The sequence below is a fragment of the Zingiber officinale genome, chromosome 9B, assembly GCF_018446385.1.
Source record: "Zingiber officinale cultivar Zhangliang chromosome 9B, Zo_v1.1, whole genome shotgun sequence".
NCBI classification, from domain to species: domain Eukaryota; kingdom Viridiplantae; phylum Streptophyta; class Magnoliopsida; order Zingiberales; family Zingiberaceae; genus Zingiber; species Zingiber officinale.
In genome coordinates, this window is record NC_056003.1 from 61,591,341 (window position 1) to 61,616,206 (window position 24,866).

Consider the following 24,866-nt stretch of genomic DNA (forward strand, 5'->3'; position numbering starts at 1 on the left):
AAGAAGTTCAAGATGCGAACAATAGTACTGATGCCTCGATGGAAATTGAACTGGAACCACAAAGTGTTGTGGATGATGTTGTTCCACAAGGAGTTGAGGAACAACAACCAGTTCAAGTAGATATACCTCTTTGCAGGTCTGATAGGGTACGTCGTCAGCCTGAGAGATACTCATTTCTCTTGTCTGACCATGATGACGTTATGCTCATAGAGGATGAGCCTACCACCTATCAGGAAGCTGTGATGAGACCAGATTCCGAGAAATGGCTAGAAGCCATGAGATCCGAAATGGAATCCATGTACACCAACCAAGTATGGACTTTGGTTGATCCACCTGAAGGGGTAAAACCCATTAGGTGTAAGTGGGTCTTTAAGAGAAAGACTGACATGGATGAACTTATCTATAAGGGTCGCTTGGTTGCTAAAGGTTTCAAGCAGATTCATGGTATTGACAATGATGAAACCTTTTCTCCAGTAGCGATGTTTAAGTCCATTCGGATCATGCTTGCTATTGCAGCCTACCATGACTATGAGATATGGCAGATGGATGTCAAAACTGCATTTCTGAATGGAAACCTACTCGAGGATGTGTACATGACACAACCTGAGGGTTTTGTAGATCCACAGCATACTAGCAGAGTATGCAAGCTGCATAGGTCCATTTATGGACTAAAGCAAGCTTCTCGGAGCTGGAATCTTCGATTCGATGATGCAATCAAATAGTTTGGTTTCATCAAGAACGAAGATGAGCCTTGTGTCTACAAGAAGGTTGTAGGGGATATAGTTATCTTCCTCATATTGTATGTGGATGACATACTACTCATTGGGAAGGACATCCCTATGCTTCAGTCTGTCAAGACCTGGCTAGGGAGTTGCGTCTCATTGAAGGACTTAGGTGAGGCATCTCGCATTCTAGGGATACAGATCTATAGAGATACATCTAAGAGATTGCTTGGCCTAAGTCAGAGTACATACATTGACAAGGTACTCCTACGGTTTGCCATGCAGAACTCCAAAAAGGGATTTCTGCCGATGTCACATGGCGTGAGTTTTTCGAAGACTCAAGGTCCCACTTCTAGAGAGGAGAGAGACCGCATGGATCAGATCCCTTATGCCTCAGCCATAGGATCGATCATGTACGTCATGCTATGTACTCGACCTGATGTCTCGTATGCTTTGAGCATGACGAGCATATACCAGTCAGATCCAGGTGAAAGTCACTGGATAGCGGTCAAGAATATTCTTAAGTACTTAAGAAGGACTAAGGAATATTTCTTGATATATGAAGGCGATGATGAGCTAGCTGTAAAGGTTTACAGTGATGCTAGCTTCCAGACCGACCAGGATGACTATAGATCGCAGTCGGGGTTCGTATTTTGCATTAATGGTGGTGCTGTCAGCTGGAAGAGTTCGAAGCAGGATACAGTAGCTGATTCTACAACAGAAGCCGAGTATATTGCTGCATCAGAGGCAGCAAAGGAGGCAGTTTGGATCCGCAAGTTCATCACTGAACTTGGGGTGGTTCCTAGCATTGCTGACCCCATTGAGCTCTATTGTGACAACAATGAAGCTATAGCACAGGCGAAGGAACCTCGCTCACACCAGCGGACCAAACACATAATACGGCGCTTCCATCTCATTCGAGAGATCATTGAGAGAGGAGATGTGAAGATTTGCAGAGTATCTACAGAGGCTAACATCGCAGATCCCTTGACCATGGCTTTGGTACAGAGGAAGCATGATGGTCACACTAGGTCATTGGGGCTTAGAGCCTACACTGATTGACACTAGTGCTAGTGGGAGATTGTTAGCTAGAGCCCTAGAGCCAATCATTTGATGATTGTATTTTGGACTTATTGTATCATATTCTATATAAATAAAGGTATTTGGTTTTTGGTTATTATACTTACTTGTATTGGTGCCAAATAAACTAAGTATAATAACGTCCTTGAGTAGACGGTTCTCACCTATATCAATCGGTTAGTTGAACCGATAGTGAGATGATATAGGGAACACTACTCTTAATCATTCCTAGTCGAGTATTAACATTCAGGGACAATGTTAATGCAATAAGACTAGCATGTAGGTCAACTCGATGACTTGATCTCACAAGTCATGGATATAGAGATATCAAGTTGACACATGGGTATGCATTGGATAATGTACACTGAATGACCCGCCATGAGAAAGTATCATGGATCGTTATATGAGTGTCATATACTTTCTCATGTGGCTATTAGTATGACTACTAGTCCTTAGACCTGAAGTCACCATGGATCCCTACATAAAGAGTTATGTACTTTGGTTTCGTCAAACATCACCCGTAACTGGGTGGACTATAAAGGCGATTACTAGGTATGTAACGAATTATGCATAGGGATGTGAGTGATGTAGATGGGATCTATCCCTCCTATATGACGGGAGCGACATCGATATTCTTGATAGAGTGAGACCACGAAGTGCATGGCCATGCCCAAATGAGTCAATATAGGATATTGAGCTCATTTGATTGAGTGAGTCTACTTGGAGTTCAAGATTTAGATTGATTAGAGGATGACACGGTCTATGCCTCACATTGATCAATCTAGATGTCTAGGATAGAAGGACACTTGTCATATTTTGTGAGGAGTCACAATTAGTAGTCACAAGGTGATGTTGGATCTCAACATTCTTGTAACTTGGGTAGTAATGATGTGTTGCTAGATACCGCTCATTACTTATGCTCCTAAATGGGTTTAGGGGCATTGCCAACGTTACAAGAACCTATAGGGTCACACACTAAGGGCAATTAGATGGAGATTAGGTTCATTAGATGAACCTAAATGATTACGTTCATATGATGAACCAAATTGGATTAAGAGTAATCCAAAGTAGGCTAATTGAGTTGGACTCAATTTGGTTCATGTGTTAAGTGAGTCTAATTTGGACTTAGACTCATTTAATTAATTTAATTCAATGAATAGAGATTCATTAAATTAAAATTGACTTGAACCAATGGTTAGATTAGATCAACCAAGGGAGAGAAGTGGTCAAGTTTGACTTGACTTAAGTAGGAAGATGAAGAGTCAAGTTTTGACTTGACTTTGACTTGACCAATGCCACATCATCAAGGCTTCTTCATTTGGTCAAGTTTGACTTGACCAAATGCCACCTCATGGAGGAGATCAAGAGACTTTACTCTTGATATTCCATGGGGGTTACATGCCTTGAAGTGGCCGGCCACTTTTAGGTGGAATGAAAATTGATTTTTTCATTCAATTGGTTGTAACTCCATCTTCTTCTTCCTCTTGAGTTTTCTTCTTGATCTCCCTCTCCTCCCTACTGATCTCTAAGGTTGCTAGCACATCCTTAGAGATTTTTCTCCATCTCTTGCTTGTGTGGATACACATAGAGAAGTGTCTACTTTGACACTTTCGAGATCCGGCGAACCGAGGACAAGCGGGATTGCGAAGGGCTTCGCATCGAAGGTATAAATCTTTCTTCATGTAGGTCTAGGAGTAGATCTAAGTTGTAAACTCGTACTCGTAAATTTTGTTCTATACTCTTCGCACGAGATCCAGTGGCATGGGTGATTCGGGGTTTCCGCGACTCGAAAATGCGGTTTTCGCGGCCCGATAACCCAACAGATTTGATTCCCATGCCATCATTCTCGTCTGCCACATCTTTCGCTCTACTTCTTATGTTCCTAAGTTCCTGCACACTTAGACACAAGGATCAAAACATAACAAGACCTAATTTGACTTGATTGACCACATCAAAACTAACCCAGGGTACTTACACCTTAGACTTGAAGTCACTATGGTTCCCTATATAAGAAGTTATGTATTTTGATATCGACAAGCGTCACCTGTAACAAAGTGGACTATAAAGTCGATCACTAGGTATGTAATAATTTATACGGAGGGATGTGAGTGATGTAGATGGAATCTATCCCTTTCATATGATGGATGTGATATATGGGTCCCTTGATTAAGTAGGACTACTAAAATGCATGGGCATTCTCAAATAAGTAAATATAAGATATTCAGATCACTTGGTTAAGTGAGTCTACTTGGAGATCAAGAAATACAAAGACTAATAAGAGGATGGCATAGTCTATGCTTCATAGATCAATTTAGGTATCGAGGATAAAAGGATTGAATTATACAAGATAATAGACATAGACAGATTAGATCGGATCTCGACATTCTCGTCACTTGGGTAGCAATGATGTATTGTTAGATGTCACTCATTACTTGTGTATCTAAAATGGTTTTAAGAACTTATTGGGTTACACATAAAGAGCATGTTGACTTGGAGATTAATTTGTTTAAGTTTGACTAAAATTATATGGATTTGAGCTTTAATTCTAAAATTGGTTTCAGACCTTATTATGACCCAACCTAACTATAGAGCCCACTAAAATCAATACTAATAGTCATCGGAGAAGATGAAGAGTTCATTGGATAAGATAAAGTGTTAGTGTTTTCTCTTCTTTTGTTGTCTGTCACATTAAATAGCCAGAAAGAGGCCAAGAAGGTGAAGAGATATATGTGTCTCTTGGATTTCCATGGTATATATCATTTCTAGCAAGATGATGAGTGGGGTGTGACTATCTATTCTTGCTCTTCCATTTTCGTGTGTGAAGAGAGAGAGAGAGCTCTCTAATTTCTGAAGTTCTTGGAGAAGAACCGAGAGACTTGCTCGTATGGATACCATAAATGCGCAGACATTCTGATTGCACTGAGATTTGCTGAAGCATAAGTGTTGCAAGGATTATTCATTCCGTTCATGCAACAAAGGTAACAATTGGATCAAAACGTGTATTCTACATTCACTTTCTCTGAAGGAATCTTTTCACTCCATTTTACTGTGTTTGGGTGCATGCTTTACGTGCATTACCTAGAGCACCACTTGCCTCAAAAGTTTATCATGAATTTTTATTGGGAGCCCCCTACCATTATTCCTATAATCTGAGCCTCCCCTATCTCCTTTGTTAAGGTTTCTCACATGACTCCATCTTGACCATGACTAAAATACCACTTGTTGACCAATAGAATTCATATTTTTCTATAATAATATGATATTGTCCACTTTAGGCCTAAGCTCTCATGGATATATTTTTGAACTCTATCTAAAAGGCCTCATGCCAATGGAGATTCATCCATCTTATAACCCCATTATCTTTTCTATATATTTTTAATGTGGGACTTTAATTGTAACCCCAACATGAAGGTAGATGGAAATTGGAGTCCTATAAGTACATCCATCAAGAAATCTCAATGCACTGTGTCAAAAGCCTATTAAAGATCTACTTTGATTGTACAATGGGGGGAGATTCTCTCTCTTGTGTAGTTTTTCATTAGTTCTTGAGCAAGGTGGATATTATCTATAATGCATGCTTCAGTCTTTAACAAAGGCATCTTGTGTCGGATGAAAGATATAACCAACTATGTCTAGTAGCTTTGTTGCTAAGAGCTTGGAGATTACGTTGTAAAACACAAAACAACATGAGATGGGTCTGTAGTCTGTCACTTGCCTTGCATGGGCCGATTTGGGGATTGGGGAGATGAGTGTGCAGTTACATTGCTTAAGAAATTTCCCATTTAGAAAGAACAATTTGTGTTAGATGAAAGATATGATTAACTATGTCTGGTAGCTAATGTTAGAGTGTATACTAAAAGTCTAGCTTTTTGTATAAATATTTATTTTGAAATAAGAATCACATTGGTCAAATATCTATATTTATGCTAAGTGTAGTTGTCCATTTAATTTATATTGTAGATAACATGGTGTGAGGTGACACACAGAAGATCATGTTATTAGTTCTTTATAAGTTATAAATATCAGCTCACAACCAAGATGGAATGGGACAAACCATTGGAATGCTTGTAGTGTAATTTGGTATTAGTTTATCATGACTATAAAATTACACTAGTACACTATGAGTGTATTGAGCAGGATCATTTGAGGTAGTTTCTTTTTATACTGACTACATAAAAGAACAAAACCTCTGTTATTATGGAAGTACGTACTCTTAATCATGATATAATAACAAGCATGTATACTTAATATTTATTCCTTTAAATTATCAAAGGGTGAGATTTAGTTCGTTAAATCAATAGGTCCGATAAGTTGGGAAATGATATTATTTATATGGTGTGTTGTTGATTATAGAATGAAACTGTGTCCTAGTAATCTAGGTTGATAATGCCCCCTTGAGGAGCTCATAAGGATTGTCATGTAAACCCTGCAGGTGGACTTAGTCCAACATGACAATATGGTTGAGTGGTACTACTCTTGGAGGTAGATATTAATTAAGTGAGTTATCAGTAACTCATTTAATTAGTGGACATTCAATATCTTAAACACAGGGAGACTAACATACTCATGATAAGGAGTTCATATTGTAATATAGGATTAGTGCGGTAGTGCAATAATAACTCTTTAGTGGTATGAGTTACTATTGATGAACTTGAGTTGGATGTTCGGGGCAAACACAGGAAGCTCAAGCTCATCGGGAGACCAAAACCGATTCCTCCTCTCGATCTCTGTTGTAGTCTCTTATTTATAAAGCCTTATATACACTTAAAGTCAAGCTTCTCACCCATCTTGTTATGGCTGGCCAAGCCAAGCTTAGAGCCCAAGCTAGGGTCAGGTAAGCCAAAGAGTGGAGCCAAGTTGTGGCCGGCCAAACTTGGAGCCCAAGCTAGGTGGCCGACCACATTAAAATAAAAGGGTATTTTAAATTTTAAAATCTTTTCTTTTATGGAAGCCATGGTTTTAAAAGAGAGTTTTTAAATTTTAAAGTCTTTCCTTTTATACCTTTCTACAAAGGATTAAGAGAGAGGTTTGATATCTTTCCTTATTTGTAGTTAAAAGGAATATTTTAATTTTTTATAAAACTTTCTTTTTTTGTAACCATCCATATGTTTTAAAAGAGAGATTTTAATTTATAAAATTTTTCTTTTATAACCAACAAGGAATTTAAAAGAGAAATTTTTTATTAAAATTTCTTACTGAAAATAAATAAGGAAGTTTTAATTTTATGTTTAAAACTTTCCTTGTTTGGAGCACAAGTATAGGGATGGCCATGGCAAGCATTAAAGGAAGTTTTAATTTTTTTTTTATTTTAAAACTTTCCTTTTTAGTCATTGGCAAGGAATATAAGGAAGTTTTAATTATGTTTAAAACTTTCCTTTATTGCCAAGACTAAGGATTATAAAAGAGATGGAGGGGTGCCTCATGAGATAACACATCTTCTATTCCTCTCTTCCAATCCTTTAGTGGTTGGTCCTCTTCCTTTTCTCTTCTCCTTTTGTTTTCTTCCTTGGAGGTCGACGGCATCTAGTGTGGTGATCTCTTGGTGGCCGGTTGCTTGAAGGAGAAGAAGAAGAGAAGGAAGCTTTCTTGTCTAGCATCCCTTGGAGGTTAGTTGGTGGCCAGATCTTGGAAGCAAAGGAAGAAGCTTGGGTGGATTTCATTTTGAAAGATCATCGCCCACACGACGTCCAAGAGAAGGAGAGGAATACAGCAGAAGATTAAGAGGTCTATAAGCTACAAAAGGTATAACTAGTTATTAGTTTCCGCATCATAACTAGTTCATCTTTTGTATAGATTTTGAAAAAGCAAACACAAGAGGTTATCGGTTTTAAGTTATTATTTTTTGTTATCGATTTTATTTTTCGATTTCATGTTTTAATAATGTGTTTCTATTGAGGTCTCTGTAGTTAAACCTAATTTACTGTAAGAAGTTAAATATCTGATTTCTTTGAGAGACTTTGTCTAGGAAGTGGTGGATGATCTCATACCCAAGAAGGTCTAGTGTCTCGCCATGTTTAACCTGGAAGCCGATCTTTGAAATAGATATTTGATAACTTCTGTAATATGGTTTAATTTAGGAATCTCACATCGGTTAAACTTGGAGTAAAAATGTTAAGTATCATTTCCAATCGATGTTTAACTTCTGAAGGATAATTTGGATTAATAATGTTAAGCATCATTTGTAATCCAAATTTAACTTCAGTAGAACACATGGATAGCTAGGATAGTTCTATGCTTGTACAAATTTTTGTACAGGAGAACTAGGACGGTATTCCGAGTAGCAACTAACAATTGGTATCAGAGCTAGGTTTTTATCTCTGTGTGTTTGGTTTTTAGTTTAATTATGCACATGTCATACATATTTTAGGCATGATAATAGTAGGATATGCAAATAGATTAACTCTATGGTTGCATGCTCCAACTATTATGGCCTATTGTGATTGTGTGTGATTGGACCCTCGGACATGTCGAGGGCATTTTATGTGTGTGCATGATTGTATTTATTATATACAGCAAGAGTTGTATTAGTTTTAAGTTTTACATTTTGTTCGATCTAGACTTTATATACATCTTTTATGGAATATATGATCGATATATGTAAAATTTTATTTTTATCACGGATTGTATCCTTGCGAGGCGTGGTGCTATTTGAGGACCAGAGGCGCAGCAAAAAAAGGAAGCTCGATGGGCGCGATGACATGAGCCCTAGGGCTGGTGGCTAGTTTTGACGACTGCTAGGGCTGACAGCACACGGAGGACAGTGATGGAAGATGCCATAATAGTTGGAAAATTATTTTTCCATATTTATTGCTTTTATTTGCTGTGATGTATGTGTGTGCATGTTAAAATTCTTATCTTAAATAACTAAGTGGGAGAGGGATTTATAAATAAATTCCACGGTCTCCATTATTGGTTTGTAAGTGATGCAAACAAACTTGCACGTTGGCTCTGAGTGCCTTCCTCTACATCGGATGAGTTTGTTTGCGGATCACTAGATCAAACTTCCTTTATGGATGATTATAGGAAATTATTTAGGAGCGTATAATCTTCTCCATCTAAAGGGGCACAATCCAATGGACTAAGTATCAAGTAATGGTATGCACTTAGGCGCATTTAATAGTATCCTCCTCATCGGAGTCACTGCTATTATTTGTGTGACCGAAGGAATACCAACTATTAATTTTATTTGTCATAAAGTTAGGTTGACAAGAATAAAATTAATGGGTAAAACCTCCTCTTACAAATGTTTGAATTTGTATACGTCCACACTATCGTGGCATACAAAATTCACGGTGTTTTGAGGTGTTGGTGAATTTAAATGATATTTTTTAAGGAATCAACATTATTCTAAATTCTTAAGTTTTGACCAAAACTTATTTTGTGATTCTTAGGATAACTTTCAACCCACTTGCTATTATTCTGAAAAAGAACAAACTTTTTGGTCCAAATTACAAGATTGGAAAAGAAACCTAGACATTATCCTAACTGCTGAAGGCTATAAGTTTATACTATTAGAGGTCTGCCCTAATGAGCCTAATAGTGATTCTAGTGAAGAGGAGATTGAGTATCATAAGAAATGGGTCAAGGCAGATGAGATGGCGCGGTGTTACATTTTGGCTTCTATGTCAAATGTGCTGCAACATCATCATCATCAGTCCATGCCTACTGCCTATAACATGATGTACAATCTCAAGGAACACTTCGGACACCAGAATCGAGCTGTTAGGCAAAGGGCTATGAGAAACTTAATGATAGCCAGCATGTCAGAGGGAACACCCGTAAGGGATCATATCCTCAAAATGATGGTTTACTTGAACGAGATACAAATCCTTGGAGCTGAAATCGATGGGGAAACCCAGGTCGATATTATTCTCCAAATGCTACCCAAAAGTTTTGAGCAGTTCCGCTTGAACTACAATATGAATAAAAGGATTTATTCATTAGAGGAACTATTGATAGAACTTCAGGCAACAGAAGGGCTATTTCGTCATAATTCTCAAATTCAGTTTGCTGAAAATGTTTCTACTTCTAAGTCGAAAGGCAAGAAGAAGAAGAAGAAGAAACAAGTTGGCTCGGCAAAGAAAGTGAATCGATCTCTAGGCACTGGACTAAAAGCAGGAGTGAAGAAGTCGAAGGGCAAGTGCTTCATTTGCAAGTAGTCTGGACATTGGAAGGCAGACTATCCTCGTAGGAAAGAAAACAATAAAGGTATATCTTATTCTCTAGTAGTTGAAACATGTTTAGCGGTGTTATCTACCAGTACCTGGTGTATAGATACAGGAGCCACTGATTATGTCTACAATTCATTGCAGGGGTTCTAGGAAACCCGACAACTATATGAAGGAGAGATAACTGTCTACATAGGCAATGCTACGAAAGTGACGGTTGTTGCAGTGGGATATGTTTACTTATCATTTGATAGGAATAAAACTTTGATTTTGATAAATTATCTTTATGTACCAAGTTTTAGAAAGAATTTAATTCCAGTTTCTAAACTATTTTTGGATGGATATACTGTTTCTTTTAATAGCAAAGTGATTATCAAGAAAAATAGGGTAGTTATCTATTCTGGTACATTAGTTGGTAATTTGTATACTCTAAATCCAATAACTCCCACAAAGTAACAAATGGAAATTAATAACACATCCTCTAATTCTAATATGAGAAAGGAACCTTCGAAAATAAACCAAACATATCTTTGGCATCTAAGACTTGGTCATATTAACTTGAGTAGGATTCAAAGGCTAATAGCCGATGGACTCTTGGGTTCATTAGTGTTGAAAACTTTCCAACTTGCGAATCTTTCTTAGAAGGAAAAATGACCAAGAGATCTTTTAAGGTCAAGGGGTATAGAACAAAAGATGTGTTGAAATTGATTCATTCTGATTTGTGTGGACCTATGACTATCCAGGCGAGAGGTGGTTTCGAATATTTTTTCTCTTTTATAGACGACTATTCGAGATATGGGTACATTTACTTGATGCGCCAAAAGTCTGAGTGCTTTGATAATTCAAAGAGTACAAGGCTGTTGTGGAGAAACGTCACGGTAAAAGTATCAAGACACTACGATCTGATCGTGGTGGCGAGTACCTCTCAGAAGAGTTTAGGAATTACTTATCAGATGTTGGGATTCAATTCCAATTTTCTGCACCTGGTACACCCCAACAGAATGGTGTGATAGAACGAAGGAATAGGACTTTTATGGAAATGGTTAGATCGATGATGAGTTATTCAGAATTACCAAATTCATTTTGGGGATATGCTTTAGAAACGGCAGTGTACATTCTGAACTTGATACCTTCTAAATCAGTACCCTCTACTCTCACGGAATTGTGGAATGGGTGTAAGCCTAGTCTGAGTCATGTTCGGATTTGGGGTAGTCCAGCACATGTGCTGAAGGGAGATGCTGATAAGTTGGAATTCGTACAGAAGTTCGCCTATTTATAGGTTATCCTAAAGGAACGAAAGGTGATTTGTTTTATAGTCCTAAAGATCATAAGGTCATTGTTAGCATTAATACCCGATTTTTAGAAGAGAACTATGTAATAAATCACAAGTCCATGAGTGAAATTGTTCTACAAGAAATGAGAGAGGACACGTCTACTTTAGTACCAACAGTGCAAGATGAAATATCACAAGAAACTGCAACACGTATCACAAATGATACACAACTACAGACAGTGTCTCATCGTATTAGGAGGGTTGTGAGGCAACTTGAAAGATTTATGTTTTTGGGAGAGTCTTCAGACTTGATCCCAGGTAAACATGAACCTGATCCCCGAACATATGACGAAGCACTCCAAGATAAAGATGCAGCATCTTGGCAAAGAGCAATGAATTCAGAAATAGAATCTATGTATTCTAACAAAGTTTGGGAGCTAGTAGAACTATCAAATGGTGTAAAAGATATTGGATGTAAATGGATCTACAAAAGAAAAAGAGGGACAGATGGGAAGGTGGAAACCTTCAAAGCAAGGCTTGTTGCGAAGGGGTATACTCAGAAAGAGGGAATCGATTATGAGAAAACCTTTTCGCCAGTATTCATGCTTAAGTCTATCCGAATTCTTTTATCTATTGCTGCTCATATGGATTATGAGGTTTGGTAAATGGATGTCAAGATAGCTTTTCTTAATGGAAGTCTTGAAGAAAGCATCCATATGAAGCAACCAGAGGGTTTTATTGCAAAAGACAAAGAGCATCTTGTATGTAAGCTCAATCGGTCTATTTTATGGACTGAAGCAACCTTCAAGGTCTTGGAACATCCGATTTAATGAAGTAATCCAGTCTTATGGATTTATTCAGTGTCCGGATGAGTCTTGTGTATACAAGAAGTGTGATGGTAACGTGGTGGTATTTCTTGTACTATACATAGATGATATTTTATTAGTTGGCAACAATATCAAAGTGTTATCAGAAGTAAGAGTATGGTTATCCAAACAATTCGATATGAAGGACTTGGGAGAATGCGCACGTATTCTCGGGATCAAAGTAATAAGGGATCGTAAGAAAAGAATGTTGTGCTTATCCCAAGCTTCATATATCAATACTATCCTAGCTCGTTTTACCATGTAAAACTCCAAGAAAGATTTTCTACCTTTTCGGCATGGAGTATCTTTATCTAAAGAGATGTCTCCTAAGACATCAAAAGAGATAGAGAAATTGAAGGCAGTTCCTTATGCTTCAGCTGTAGGAAGCCTAATGTATGCAATGTTATGCACGAAACCGGATATCTGTTTTTTCGTGGGCATGGTTAGCAGATATCAAAGTAATCCAGGACAGGGACATTGGACTGCCGTAAAGCATATATTAAAGTACCCGAGAATGACTAGAGATTATATGCTGATTTACCAAGCAGATGATTTGCTCCCTGTGGGTTACACGGATTCTGACTTCCAATCAGATAGCGACAATAGTAAGTCACCCTCAGGTTATGTGTTTACTCTAGGAGATAGAGTCATAGCATGGAGGAGTGTTAAGCATAAATGCGTTTCAAGTTCAACCATGGAAGCTGATTATGTGGCAGCTTCTGAGGCAGCCAAAGAAGTTGTATGGCTCAGGAACTTTTTAATAGACTTAGATGTGATTCCTGGTTTGTCCAAAATCGTCACAATTTATTATGATAATAGTGGTGTAGTAGCAAACTCGAAGGAACCACGAGCCCATAAAGAAAGTAAATACATTGAGTGCAAGTACCACCTGATATGAGACATCATAAAGCGAGGAGAAGTTGTTGTCGCCAAGTTTGCATCAGCAGATAACTTGGCAGATCCTTTCACTAAGGCCCTTCCGGCGAAAGCTTTTGATCGGCATGTTCAGGGAATGGGAATCAGATGTTTGGCAGTATTTATGGCAGCATAGTCTTTTAGTATAAGTGGGAGATTGTTAGAGTGTATACTAAAAGTCTAGCTTTTGTATAAATATTTATTTTGAAATAAGAATCACATTGGTCAAATGTCTACATTTATAGTAAGTGTAGTTGTCCATTTAATTTATATTGTAGATAAAAAGGTGTGAGGTGACACACAGAAGATCATATTATCAGTTTCTTATAAGTTATAAATAGTAGCTCACAACCAAGATGGAATGAGATAAACCATTGGAATGGTTGTAGTGTAATTTAGTATTAGTTTATCTTGACTATCAAATTATACTAGTACACTATGAGTGTAATGAGCAGGACCATTTGAGATAGTTTCTTTTTATACTGACTACATAAAAGAATAAAACCTCTGTTATTATGGAAGTGTGTACTCTTAATCATGATATAATAACAAGCACCAATACTTAATATTTATTTCTTTAATTTATCAAAGGGTGAGATTTAGTTCGTTAAATCAATAGACCCGATAAGTTGAGAAATGATATTATTTATATAGTGTGTTGTTGATTATAGAATGAAATTGTGTCTTAGTAATCTAGGCTGATGATACCCCCTTGAGAAGCTCATAAGGATTGTCATGTAAACCCTGCAGGTGGCTTAGTCCGACATGACAATAAGGTTGAGTGGTACTACTCTTGGAGGTAGATATTAATTAAGTGAGTTGTCAGTAACTCATTTAATTAGTGGACATTCGATATCTTAAACACAGGGAGACTAATGCACTCATGATAAGAAGGAGTCCATATTGTAATATGGGATTGGTGTGGTAGTGCATTAATAACTCTTTAGTGGTATAAGTTATTATTGATGAACTTGAGTTGGGTGTTCGGGGCAAACACGGGAAGCTCAAGCTCATCGGGAGACCAAAACCAATTCCTCCTCTCAATCCCTGTTGTAGCCTCTTATTTATAAAACCTTATATCCACTTAAAGCCAAGTTTTTTACCCATCTTGTTGTGGCCGGTCAAGCCAAGCTTGGAGCCCAAGCTAGGGTCGGCCAAGCCAAAGAGTGGAGCCAAGTTGTGGCCGGCTAAACTTAGAACCGAAGCTAGGTGGCCGACCACATTAAAATAAAAGGGTATTTTAAATTTTAAAATCTTTTCTTTTGTGGAAGCCATGATTTTAAAAGAGAGTTTTTAAATTTTAAAATCTTTCCTTTTATAGCTTTCTATAAAGGATTAAGAGAGAGGTTTGATATCTTTCCTTATTTATAGTTAAAAGGAAGATTTTAATTTTTGATAAAATTTTCTTTTTTTGTAACCATCCACATGTTTTAAAAGAGAGATTTTAATTTATAAAATTTTCCTTTTATAACCAACAAGAGATTTAAAAGAGAAATTTTTTATTAAAATTTCTTACCGAAAATAAATAAGGAAGTTTTAATTTTGTGTTTAAAACTTTCCTTGTTTGGAGCACAAGTATAGGGTTGACCATGACAAGCATTAAAGGAAGTTTTAATTTTTTTTATTTTAAAACTTTCCTTTTTAGTTATTGGCAAGGAATATAAGGAAGTTTTAATTATGTTTAAAACTTTCCTTTATTGCCAAGACCAAGGATTATAAAAGAAATGGAGGGGTGCCTCATGAGATAACACATCTTCTATTCCTTTCTTCCAATCCTTTGGTGGTCGGTCCTCTTCCTTTTCTCTTCTCCTTTTGTTTTATTCCTTGGAGGCCGGCGACATCTAGTGTGGTGATCTCTTGGTGGCCGGTTGCTTGAAGGAGAAGAAGAAGAGAAGGAAGCTCTCTTGTCTAGCATCCCTTAGAGGTTAGTTGGTGGCCGGATCTTGGAAGCAAAGGAAGAAACTTGGGTGGATTTCATCTTGGAAGATCCTCGCCCACACGACGTCCAAGAGAAGGAGAGGAATACAGCAGAAAATCAAGAGGTCTATAAGCTACAAAAGGTACAAGTAGTTATTAGTTTCCGCATCATAACTAGTTCATCTTTTGTATAGATCTTGAAAACTCAAACACAAGAGGTTATCGGTTTTAAGTTATCATTTTTTTTATCGATTTTATTTTTCGATTTCATGTTTCGATAATGTGTTTCTATTGAGGTCTCTGTAGTTAAACCTAGTTTACTGTAAGAAGTTAAATATCCATTTTCATTGAGAGGCTTTGTTTAGGAAGTGGTGGATGATCCCATACCCAAGAAGGCCTAGTGCCTCACCATGTTTAACCTGAAAGTCGATCTTTGAAATAGATATTTGATAACTTCTGTAATGTGGTTTAACTTAGGAAGATCACATCGGTTAAACTTAGAGTAAAAATGTTAAGTATCATTTCCAATCCAAGTTTAACTTCTGAAGAACAATTTGGATTAATAATGTTAAGTATCGTTTGCAATCCAAATTTAACTTCAGTAGAGCACATGGGTAGCTAGGATAGTTCTATACTTGTACAATTTTTTGTATAGGGGAACTAGGACGGTATTCCGAGTAGCAACCAACAGCTAAGAGCTTGGAGATTACCTTGTAAAACACAGAACAACATAAGATGGGCTTGTAGTCATTCACTTAAATTGCATGGGCTAATTTAGGGACTAAGGAGATGAGTGTGTGGTTACATTGCTTAAGTAGTTTCCCATTTCTAAAGAATTCCAATATAGTTGTTGATACGGATTGTGATAAGTTGACCCAAAAGGTATCGTGGCGGTCAAAGTCAATATAAGGTGATAGTGCACACTCTAGAAGGAGTAAAATCCCCTCATCCAGCTTTGATTTAAATCACCCAATGCTAAGCTTCTTAGATTTCACCAGACCGAGTTATAATCCGGTCGAGGAAAGATGATCAACCCTTAAGCCGGGCGAACTAGGGAGTTTTGTATCTCAAGGGCAGCCAGATCTTAAGGTGATCAAGCTTAAAGCCGACTAACCTTACATATCGGCTGGAATGATTGACTCACTCCACAACATACTAATCATAAGTGACAGTGTGAATGTGCATCCGTCCAGTCTCAGAGTCGGATGAGTATACATATCCTGGCCATATAAAAATCTGGCCGGACAATGACATGACGTAGTTTAGTTCAATATACTAACCGAACTTCTTAGAACATAGCTGCATCTCTCGGTAGTCCATTATAAGCCTGGGAAGGAAAAGGATGATCGGGCCTGCAGTACCTATCCTCGTATTATCACCTGAGTAGGATTTCAGCAAAACATATGTTATCAGAAGGACTTCTAGGAAGCATGAGATGTTATATTTCCAACATGACTAAGACATTATATAACTCTCAAACGAATATTTCAAGGCTGCATAAAATATAACGGAGCAGCTTAAAGATTGGCCAAAATATACTCAGCAAACAACAGCATAATGAGGTGGTCGGATTAAGGACCAACCGAGATACATGCAGTATAACATATGATAAAGCAACTTATGTAGAATGCAACTGAACGTCCCAACATGGCGGTCGGCTTAAGGATCGGCCGAGTTATGTTCAGAAGATAACATCATTCTAACCAGATAGTCGACTTAAAGACCGACCAGGTTATATTCAGCAAACTACATCACCCTAATAGGGAAGCTAGCTTAAAGACCGGTTGAGACATATTCAGTCGACAACTTTATCTTAACAGGGCGATCGGCTTAAGAATCGACCAGATTATATTCATCCAATGGCATCATCCTAATAGGACGACTGGCTTAAGGACCGATCAGATTGTATTCAGTTAATAGCATCATGTCAACAGGGTGGTAGGCTTAAGGACCGATCGGATTATGCTCAGCAGACAATATCCTGACAACTTGTCATAATAATAACTTTGTGTCAGAGAATATTCTTCTGGAAACTTTTTTAAGGACTATTATGTCTTCTATCAGCAGACCAATAATAACAACATATTCTTTGGCAATGTAGTAATGATAGAAGCTATAAACAACAAAAGGGCTACATATGTGGGTAAAATAAAGATTACTCGAACGATTATGATGAACTGCACAAACTCTGACATATTTTGTCACCTCATGATTGTCAGGGTTACATAAGGTGGTATATAAAAGGGGAGTTCTCTTCGTGAAGAAGGTACGCTCACTGATATCTGCAACTCTACTTTCGCGTATATGTTCTGACGGTTCTTCCATTCGTTCGAACTGGGACTGACTTGAGTGTCGGAGGGTCTTTGCTAGGGGCTCCTCCCTAGTTTCTAGGTATTGACGTTTTGTTGGATCGTCTCTTTGTGTGCAGGTTTGAAGGAAAAACTTCTTTTGAAGAGAAAGGTCTTTTGACAGTCAATCATTGATCCACCGTGCTCAACGTGTCATCTTCGTAGATCTCAAACATGATCAGTTGCCAAGAAATCTATTTTGATGGTATCCTAGATGAGGGCACATAGCAAATCTCGTTTCACATTCTTTGATCCTGTGATTATCTATAGTCACTAGCACAATGAAAATAGAAAGATAAGACACACCAAAATCAAAACTCAACACACCTGGATTTTACATAGTTCTAAACCCCTAGTTCCTACTTAATTACCTAGAGTCCTAGTGATACACCATTATCTTTTTTCTTATCAGACACCTTTTGGATGCAGAGAAACATCCTACAAGATCTATTCTTACAAGCAATACGATAAAGAAGACAAAGATACAAATGAAAGATAAATACAATGCAAAAAAATACTTTAGACAATGAAACTTTGTTTGCTCGCTTTCTTTTTGCTTTTGATTAGTTCCTAATGGCTCTAGAATGTAACCTCAAATATGGTGTCATAAAATCTCCATGTAACCCTCTTTTATAGGGTTGCTAGTTGTGATTGAATCTCACTCATCAACTGGAGATGACCTTAGGAAGATGACAAATGTATCTAAGGGATCTAAGAGGGAAAAACTAGTTTCAATAGACATTAATTACCCAAGGATAAGAAGCGTTTGAGATACAAATAAAAGTATAGAGATAATATATTATCCCATCATACCATATGACCATGGAACCTATCATAGATCAAGGAGTAGAGTAAAGGTTATAAGGGAGGTCAAGTGTTTTGGTGTATTGATACAATATTAGGGTCAAACATTAAGTTCTAATTAAAAAAAGAGAGAGAATAATTTGCAGAGGCTTTTACACTTTGATTTCTAAAGATTTTGAAAAACTTTTGCAAATAGCCTTTAAAAATTAATTTTGAAAGAGTTTACAAAAATTTTCAAAAATAGATTTGAAATTTTCTTTGAAGTATTTACAAAATTTCTCTGCCGAAGATTTTTTTTTAAATTGGATTTAAAAATTAATTTTGCAAAAAAAAAAAATCTTTGAAAATGAATTGTTAACTTAATTTTGCAAAATATTCAAATTGATTTTGATCGAAATTTTTAGTGTATTGATACAATATTAGGAACAAACATTAAGTTCTAATTAAAAAAAGAATAATTTGCAAAAGGCTGTTACACTTGATTTATAAAGATTTTGAAAAAACTTTTGCAAATAGCCTTTAAAAATTATTTTTGAAAGAGTTTACAAGACTTTTCATAATTAGATTTGAAAATTTCTTCGAAGTCTTTACAAAATTTCTTTGCCAAAGATTTTTCTAAGATTAGGTTTTAAAATTGATTTTGCAAAAAAAAAATTCTTTGAAAATGAATTGTTAACTTAATTTTGCAAAATATTCATATTGATTTTGGTCAAAATTTTTAGAGAAAAAGATGATATAACTAACCCTAAGCAATCAATATCGTCATCCCATGATAAAATACAAATAGATAAATCATAGAGATATTTTATCCTAATATTGCATGAAAAATCCTTTGCATGAAAAAGACCAAACAACTAATAAAATATTTTAGGTCCACTGAAAATTAACCCAATACCTAATTGATATCAGTGTTATTTTAATATTATTCATATTTTGATATTTATGAAAGGGGAGAATATATAAGGTTTGAAGTGACCGAAAAACAAATAAGTGTTTCAAAGTCAAAGTAGACACAATTTTAACAATCTTAACATAAGTTATATACTACCTATGCTTGTGGACTAACTCTATTCTGTAGGATGAATTAGTGTTCCCAGCGTCTAGATCTCTAAATAACCAGAAGCAGATACAAGTGATCAAAGTCCTTAATAAGCTTCGAGTCAAAATAAATGCTGGCGTAACGGAATAAATTTTGAATCAAGATGAACGAAAATGATCTAGACGACCGAAAAATCCAATGAATAGATAGAACGGAAGCTTATCTAGACGGAGATTGACACATGGATTCGAGCAACCGAAAGTGAATTCAAGCGATCGAAATGCGAATAATTAAAGACGAAGCATCAGATAATAGTGATTGACCAGAACACCTATTCGTGGAAAAACTTCATAAAATTGTAAATCATTTATGCACATTTTCATGTTCTGTCTCTCGTTCCCTCTTATATTTCCACTCAAGAACACTAGTCTCAAAAGAACAAATCTTTCAAAATCGAAATATACTTTCATGTGTAAAATTGTTAACTAATCAACATTTCACAGTAAGAATCAACATGCAGCTTCACTTTCCCATTTAGCAAAACTTTTAACTTAAAGGGGGAGCGAGAGCATTGCAATTACCATTAAGTTCAATGACACACCACCGATCCAACTTCGCACATTGATCGAGACGAAATAGGAATGTACAAGTCGCAAAAGCTTGGCCCTGCAAATAGAAGATCAGCATGGAGAAGTGAAAATGGCATTGGTCTAGAGACAACCGTTTAATGAGATTCTGAGATCAACAAATCATCGAGGGAGACGTAGTTGCTGTTCTTGGAAATTCCTACAGAGAACTAATGTCAAGGCTTGCAGAAGCAATCTCTCTGGGTTTTTTCTTCGACAGCGAACTGCTAGGCTAAGAAGATTTCAAAATTTAGTCATATTTCTCCATTTGTCCTTCAGATCGTGCTGTTCAATAGTAGCATAGTGAAATAAATAAAAACATAAATGATAAAACTAATACGAAATGCTCTTTCTGCCAACATAATGAGTACCTCAGTTCTTTTACTAAATATTTCAGAGTGGCTGGCCTTTATGAGTTTCCAGTTCCCAGCACCATACCTTTCATCATAGAGATTAGGAATTTAAGAAATAAGAAAATCATACATTTAAATGAATAATTAGGAAAATTATACAGAGTAGAACCTTGTATGGTATGAATCAGTTATACAAAATGAGAATGTTAGTCGACTAGATATAAGAGTGAATAAAGGGCAGCCTGGTGCACAAAGCTCCCACCAATACGGGATCATGAGGAAGGATCTATTCTACGTAGGGTAATCTTACCCTATTTTACAAGAGGTTGTTTTCGCAACTCAAACGGTACTTTACAGTTGTGCCAAAGCTTCCCTTCACAAATATAGAGTGAACAACTAATTAATTTGAAATTGAATATTAATACTTACTGCACGACAGCATTTCTTAGAGTCATTTCCTCGTGTGGATTCCATATCCTTCTTCTCCTCCTGCAAAACAATCCTTCACCTGACCTACCTGGTCTCAATTTGTTCATTTCCTTTCCTCGATGTAGGGATTGCCCAAATTCGGTTTCACCAGAATCCCACTATAGATGCAAGAGGTTGTTAAACAAGGGGTGGAGTAGGAAAAACAAGTATCATTGTCATCTCCTTATGAAACAATAACTTTGTAATATTGTGGTTGATAGGATATTTTTAATATAGTTCATCAAGCTCAGAGTGTGAAAATATATCGCACCAAGTTTTTCTAATCCAATATATGCCTCAAGTTCAAAGCGGCACAAAGGGTTTTGAGAATAGCATCTCCCTTAAGCTACAAGTTTCTCGTCCCACATTCTGAAATATTAATGAGTAGTTAATTGTGATTTCATCCATACTTTACCATTAACAATGTGACCCAGCTGCTTCGAGTGCAGGCAATTACCATAAGAAAAATTAATCATCAATGCAACAAGCACTTTCAGAGAAGAGTGTTGCAGCTCAAACTTCGTATTGAGTGGGGAATTAATGTAGATAGATTTATTTTGAGTATTACATGAGCTTCAAAAATTATTAGAAGAGACTCAATAAAAATTTTAAATTTTCTTTATGCAAATTAGGGAATAACATCTGCAGGCACAGGAGACTATGAGGTACTCCGAAAAAAGAAATGTAAGTCATTGAGCAAGAGCGATTGCAAGTGATTAAAACATAATAGAAATGAGCAATAATCAATCATAGCTTTCCTTGAGAATAATGTTTCCAAAAGGGGCTGCCAAAATGATAGGAGTGTTACATGGCAAATAGTGTTATTGACCATGGACATCTAAGGAGGATATTATACAGGCTGCACATGGAAGAAAATAGAGATCTTGTGAAGCATGAATACATGATTTTAAAAATCATTATGTACATATAATTAAATCACTACATAAGGACTAATACCTTGAATCTGGGAAATGAAACAAATGTGGAGATCCAAGGAATGGCACAATCGAACACAATTTACTTGTAGGAACACAGGTAGATAGAGAAGGGTATTGATGAGTAAAAGAATATAGAGTTTTGTGATAACAGACTGTGCTTGGTCAGTTGGCCATGAGGACACACGCATAGCCGATGTACAGTGAGTTTTACTACTCTTCTCCATCAATGTTGACATGGGATTCTAATGCAAACTAAGAGGTCATTTATACAGGTTGTGAGCATGTACTTATCTACTCAGGGTTGGATTCTCTCGACATTATATCACTATTTTTTCAATATTTATTTGTGTTAGTTATCTTGTTGGTAATGAGGAAGTTCTCAACAACACATAAATTGTTCAAAGAGGTTGCTTCTTTCCATTATAGATGAAGATCCTAGTGTTGTTTCGTGGTGGGGATGGCATTCACACTCTAGACACATCCAATTCACTCTACAAAGAGCAATTTAAGGTAGAAGATTAAAACATTACCTAGATAGGATCGGTCCAATAAGTCAATAATATACCAGCAAATGGTGCTTCGGTGGCCCCAACAAAGTTTTTTATTGCATCATTGCATACTCCTAGCACTTAAGCATTCAAGTATAATTTTTTTTCCATGGCTTGCATGATCATGTGTTGTGATTTTAGCCAAATTATTCATAAGGTATAAATGATGATTATTCCATACTCTTCACTTGATTTGTTTAAATGTTCAACAAGAAAAAAAAAAAAAGGATTTATAAGGGCAAACCAACCAAGATCCGCAAAGACTTGAACAAGGAAAAGAATTTGAATAAATCTTCAATAGAACCAATAGAATTGTTAAAGGTACTTAGATGAGTCCCTACCTCATATGTTGAAGCAGTTGCATTCCTGTCCATTAAACTACGCTTCTTAGTTTTAAACCCATCCAAACTGGTAGTGGTATCAGCATCTGAAAAGTTGCATCTAGGTTTTTCATCAGACAGAGAAACTTTCTTGGAAAAATCCGTCTCATCATTGTTGTTTGTAGCATTCGCATCAGATGGAAGTGGACTAGAGTGTTCTAACCGGAACTCATCATTGCTATTTTTATCATCGCCACCCTTTCCTCGAGAAGTTGTGGGATTGTCGATGCAGAAATCTTGCTCTGCATCAACCATTCCATCTTCTCCATGATCTCCCCTAGAACTACACCCTGTCAACTTAAAGCCCTTATTGCTCCCGTCTGAAATATCAATTGCTGGTGTCAAAGGTTCACCCATCTTTGTGTAGACCAGGAGTAAAAAGTCTAAAAGGTTACCTTGGTCTGACAGAACCTTTGATCCTGATGCGTTCATCTTTCTTGGTGCGCGATGCATTTCAGCATCATTTTCTGTTGGCTGGAACTTATAGGAATGCAAAGTTTTGATCTTTCCTTGCAGTGCTCTCAAAGATCTGTCAAGGTTGCTTAATGCCCTGCTATCTTCCCTCTCCCAACCCAGAACTGCTTCCGCGGCAGCCTCAAGAAACGTCGGACCCATCTCCTTCCCCGCCTCCTCCACAAAAACCATGACAGCCTCCAGAGCCGATTCCTTAGTCTCTCGCCGGACCAATTCCTCCCTCAATGCAGGATCCACTACTGCGGCCTCCATCTCCTTTCTCGCCTCTCTCATCGCCGGAGACACCAATTCAGAGACCTCCGACTGCTCGATGTCAGACACCTTACAATTCCATATCCTATTGACTGCGTCGAAGAACTCGGCGTCATTGTTAGAGGAGGATGAGAAGAAAGGGCGGCGGCGGAGGGGAGCGACAGTGCACTCGACGGCGACAGAGGCGAAGGCAGGAAGTAGGGAAGGGAAACGTTGGAGACGGTAGAGGTGCTCGAGGGTGTGGAGGGTGCTGAGTGAAATAGATCGGCGAGAGAGATCGGCAGAAAGACGACGAAGGAGGAGAGAGGCTTCGAGGCGAGAGGAGAGAGGGAAGGAGACGGGGAGTGCGATCAGGCATTCTCCGGTGAGGGAGGTGCTGAAGTCTGAGCGGCGGAGGAGGAACTCGAGGATCGACGACGCTACCACCGAATCAAGCATCTCGCACATCGTGGCGGAGAGTGGGGAGCCGAAGCCGAAGCCGAAGAGGTTGGTCGGTTTCAAGTTTCAACCAGATGAAAGCAAATTTAATGCCTAATGGCTTCTCTCGAAAGATATGAATTAATTATTCTGACCTAAAAAGCGAAAAAAAATATATGCATGATAAAATGATCGAAGCATCTGGAGTCTTATTTTTTTATTATTATTTTTTTAAATCAATAGCTTTTTTTTTTTTTGATTTTAAGAACATTATACGATGTTAGAATTTAAAATTTTTTATCTTAAATATTAAAATTCAAAAGAGAAGTCTGAATCCTATTAAAAACAATTTATTAATTTAAAATCATTATAATTCAATCTTTAAATTTTTAAATTTTAAACCCTAAATATATATAATATACTCCGTGGACATCTTAAGTTTTTAATCTTGAACAATATAACCCAAGCGAAAAGCTGACTAAAGGGAAAAATTTTATTGGTTCAAATCTATAATAATCCAACTCCTAAATTCAAAAATCTTGAATCCTAAATATATATAATACGTTGGTGCAAGTGACATTAATGATTTAACTCAAGTTTTGATAAATGACAAGATGAATATAATTATTTTACCAAGTGTGTAGAAGTTGACGGGTCTGAGGACCTGACACCAGGCTGAAATCTAACTAGGTTTGTTGAACCTAATAGCTGATGCGAAGTTCAAATAAGTCTAGGAGTGACATGATATTTGGTGGGAAGTCCGATTAGGTCCGCGGGACTTGACAACCGATCGAAGTCTAGTTAGGTCTGACAACTAGTGGGAAGACCTGGTGGGTCAAAGGTAAGTCAAGCGACTGTAGTTAGAAATAAAATATAAGCTACTGGAGGAGAGGTCCAGTAAGGACGCATTCCCAGTTGAGGGAACAGTAGACTTCGGTCCAGTTTAGGTCTATTTGGGAAACCTAAGCTGAGACCTTGAATAGATTCTAATCTTGGGGAGACAGAATCTAATTAATACTACTAACTTATTGTGCTAAATTTACTTTACAAGATAAACATGCTTTGGTTGCCTAGACTAACTTATTTTTTTAGGAAAAGAAGTGTGAAAAAAGGTGTCCTAGTGCTCGGAAGGGATCTGGGCACCCGAAAGGGATCTTGGTGCTTGGAAGGGATCTGGGTGCCTAGACTAGATTCGCCCGAATAGGTGCTTGGCCAGGTACCCTGGCGGTCTCGGCGTCCGGAGTTGGTCGAGGCACTCAGACTAGAAAATTCATCCAG

At 37.2% G+C, this 24,866-nt stretch overlaps 1 protein-coding gene across 4 annotated transcripts; it reads right to left on the bottom strand.

The window, feature by feature from the left end:
• Positions 1–19,577: 19,577 nt before the first annotated feature.
• LOC122023779 lies at positions 19,578–23,733 on the bottom strand. Of its 4 annotated transcripts, none has more exons than XR_006123230.1 (5): positions 22,407–23,732; positions 20,541–20,698; positions 20,130–20,196; positions 19,854–20,043; positions 19,578–19,798 (listed from the first exon to the last, which is right to left on the bottom strand). XR_006123230.1 is itself a non-coding variant. In XM_042582097.1 (5 exons), exons 1-5 carry the CDS (start codon positions 23,616–23,618, stop codon positions 20,002–20,004), a joined length of 1,404 nt encoding a protein of 467 aa, XP_042438031.1. In that variant the 5' UTR covers positions 23,619–23,728; the 3' UTR covers positions 19,578–20,001. The 4 variants fall into 4 exon arrangements, 3 of the variants coding, with proteins under 3 accessions (XP_042438031.1, XP_042438030.1, XP_042438032.1); XM_042582097.1 differs by having other exon boundaries at positions 19,578–20,043; positions 22,407–22,765; positions 22,841–23,728; XM_042582096.1 differs by having other exon boundaries at positions 19,578–20,043.
• Positions 23,734–24,866: the final 1,133 nt, after the last annotated feature.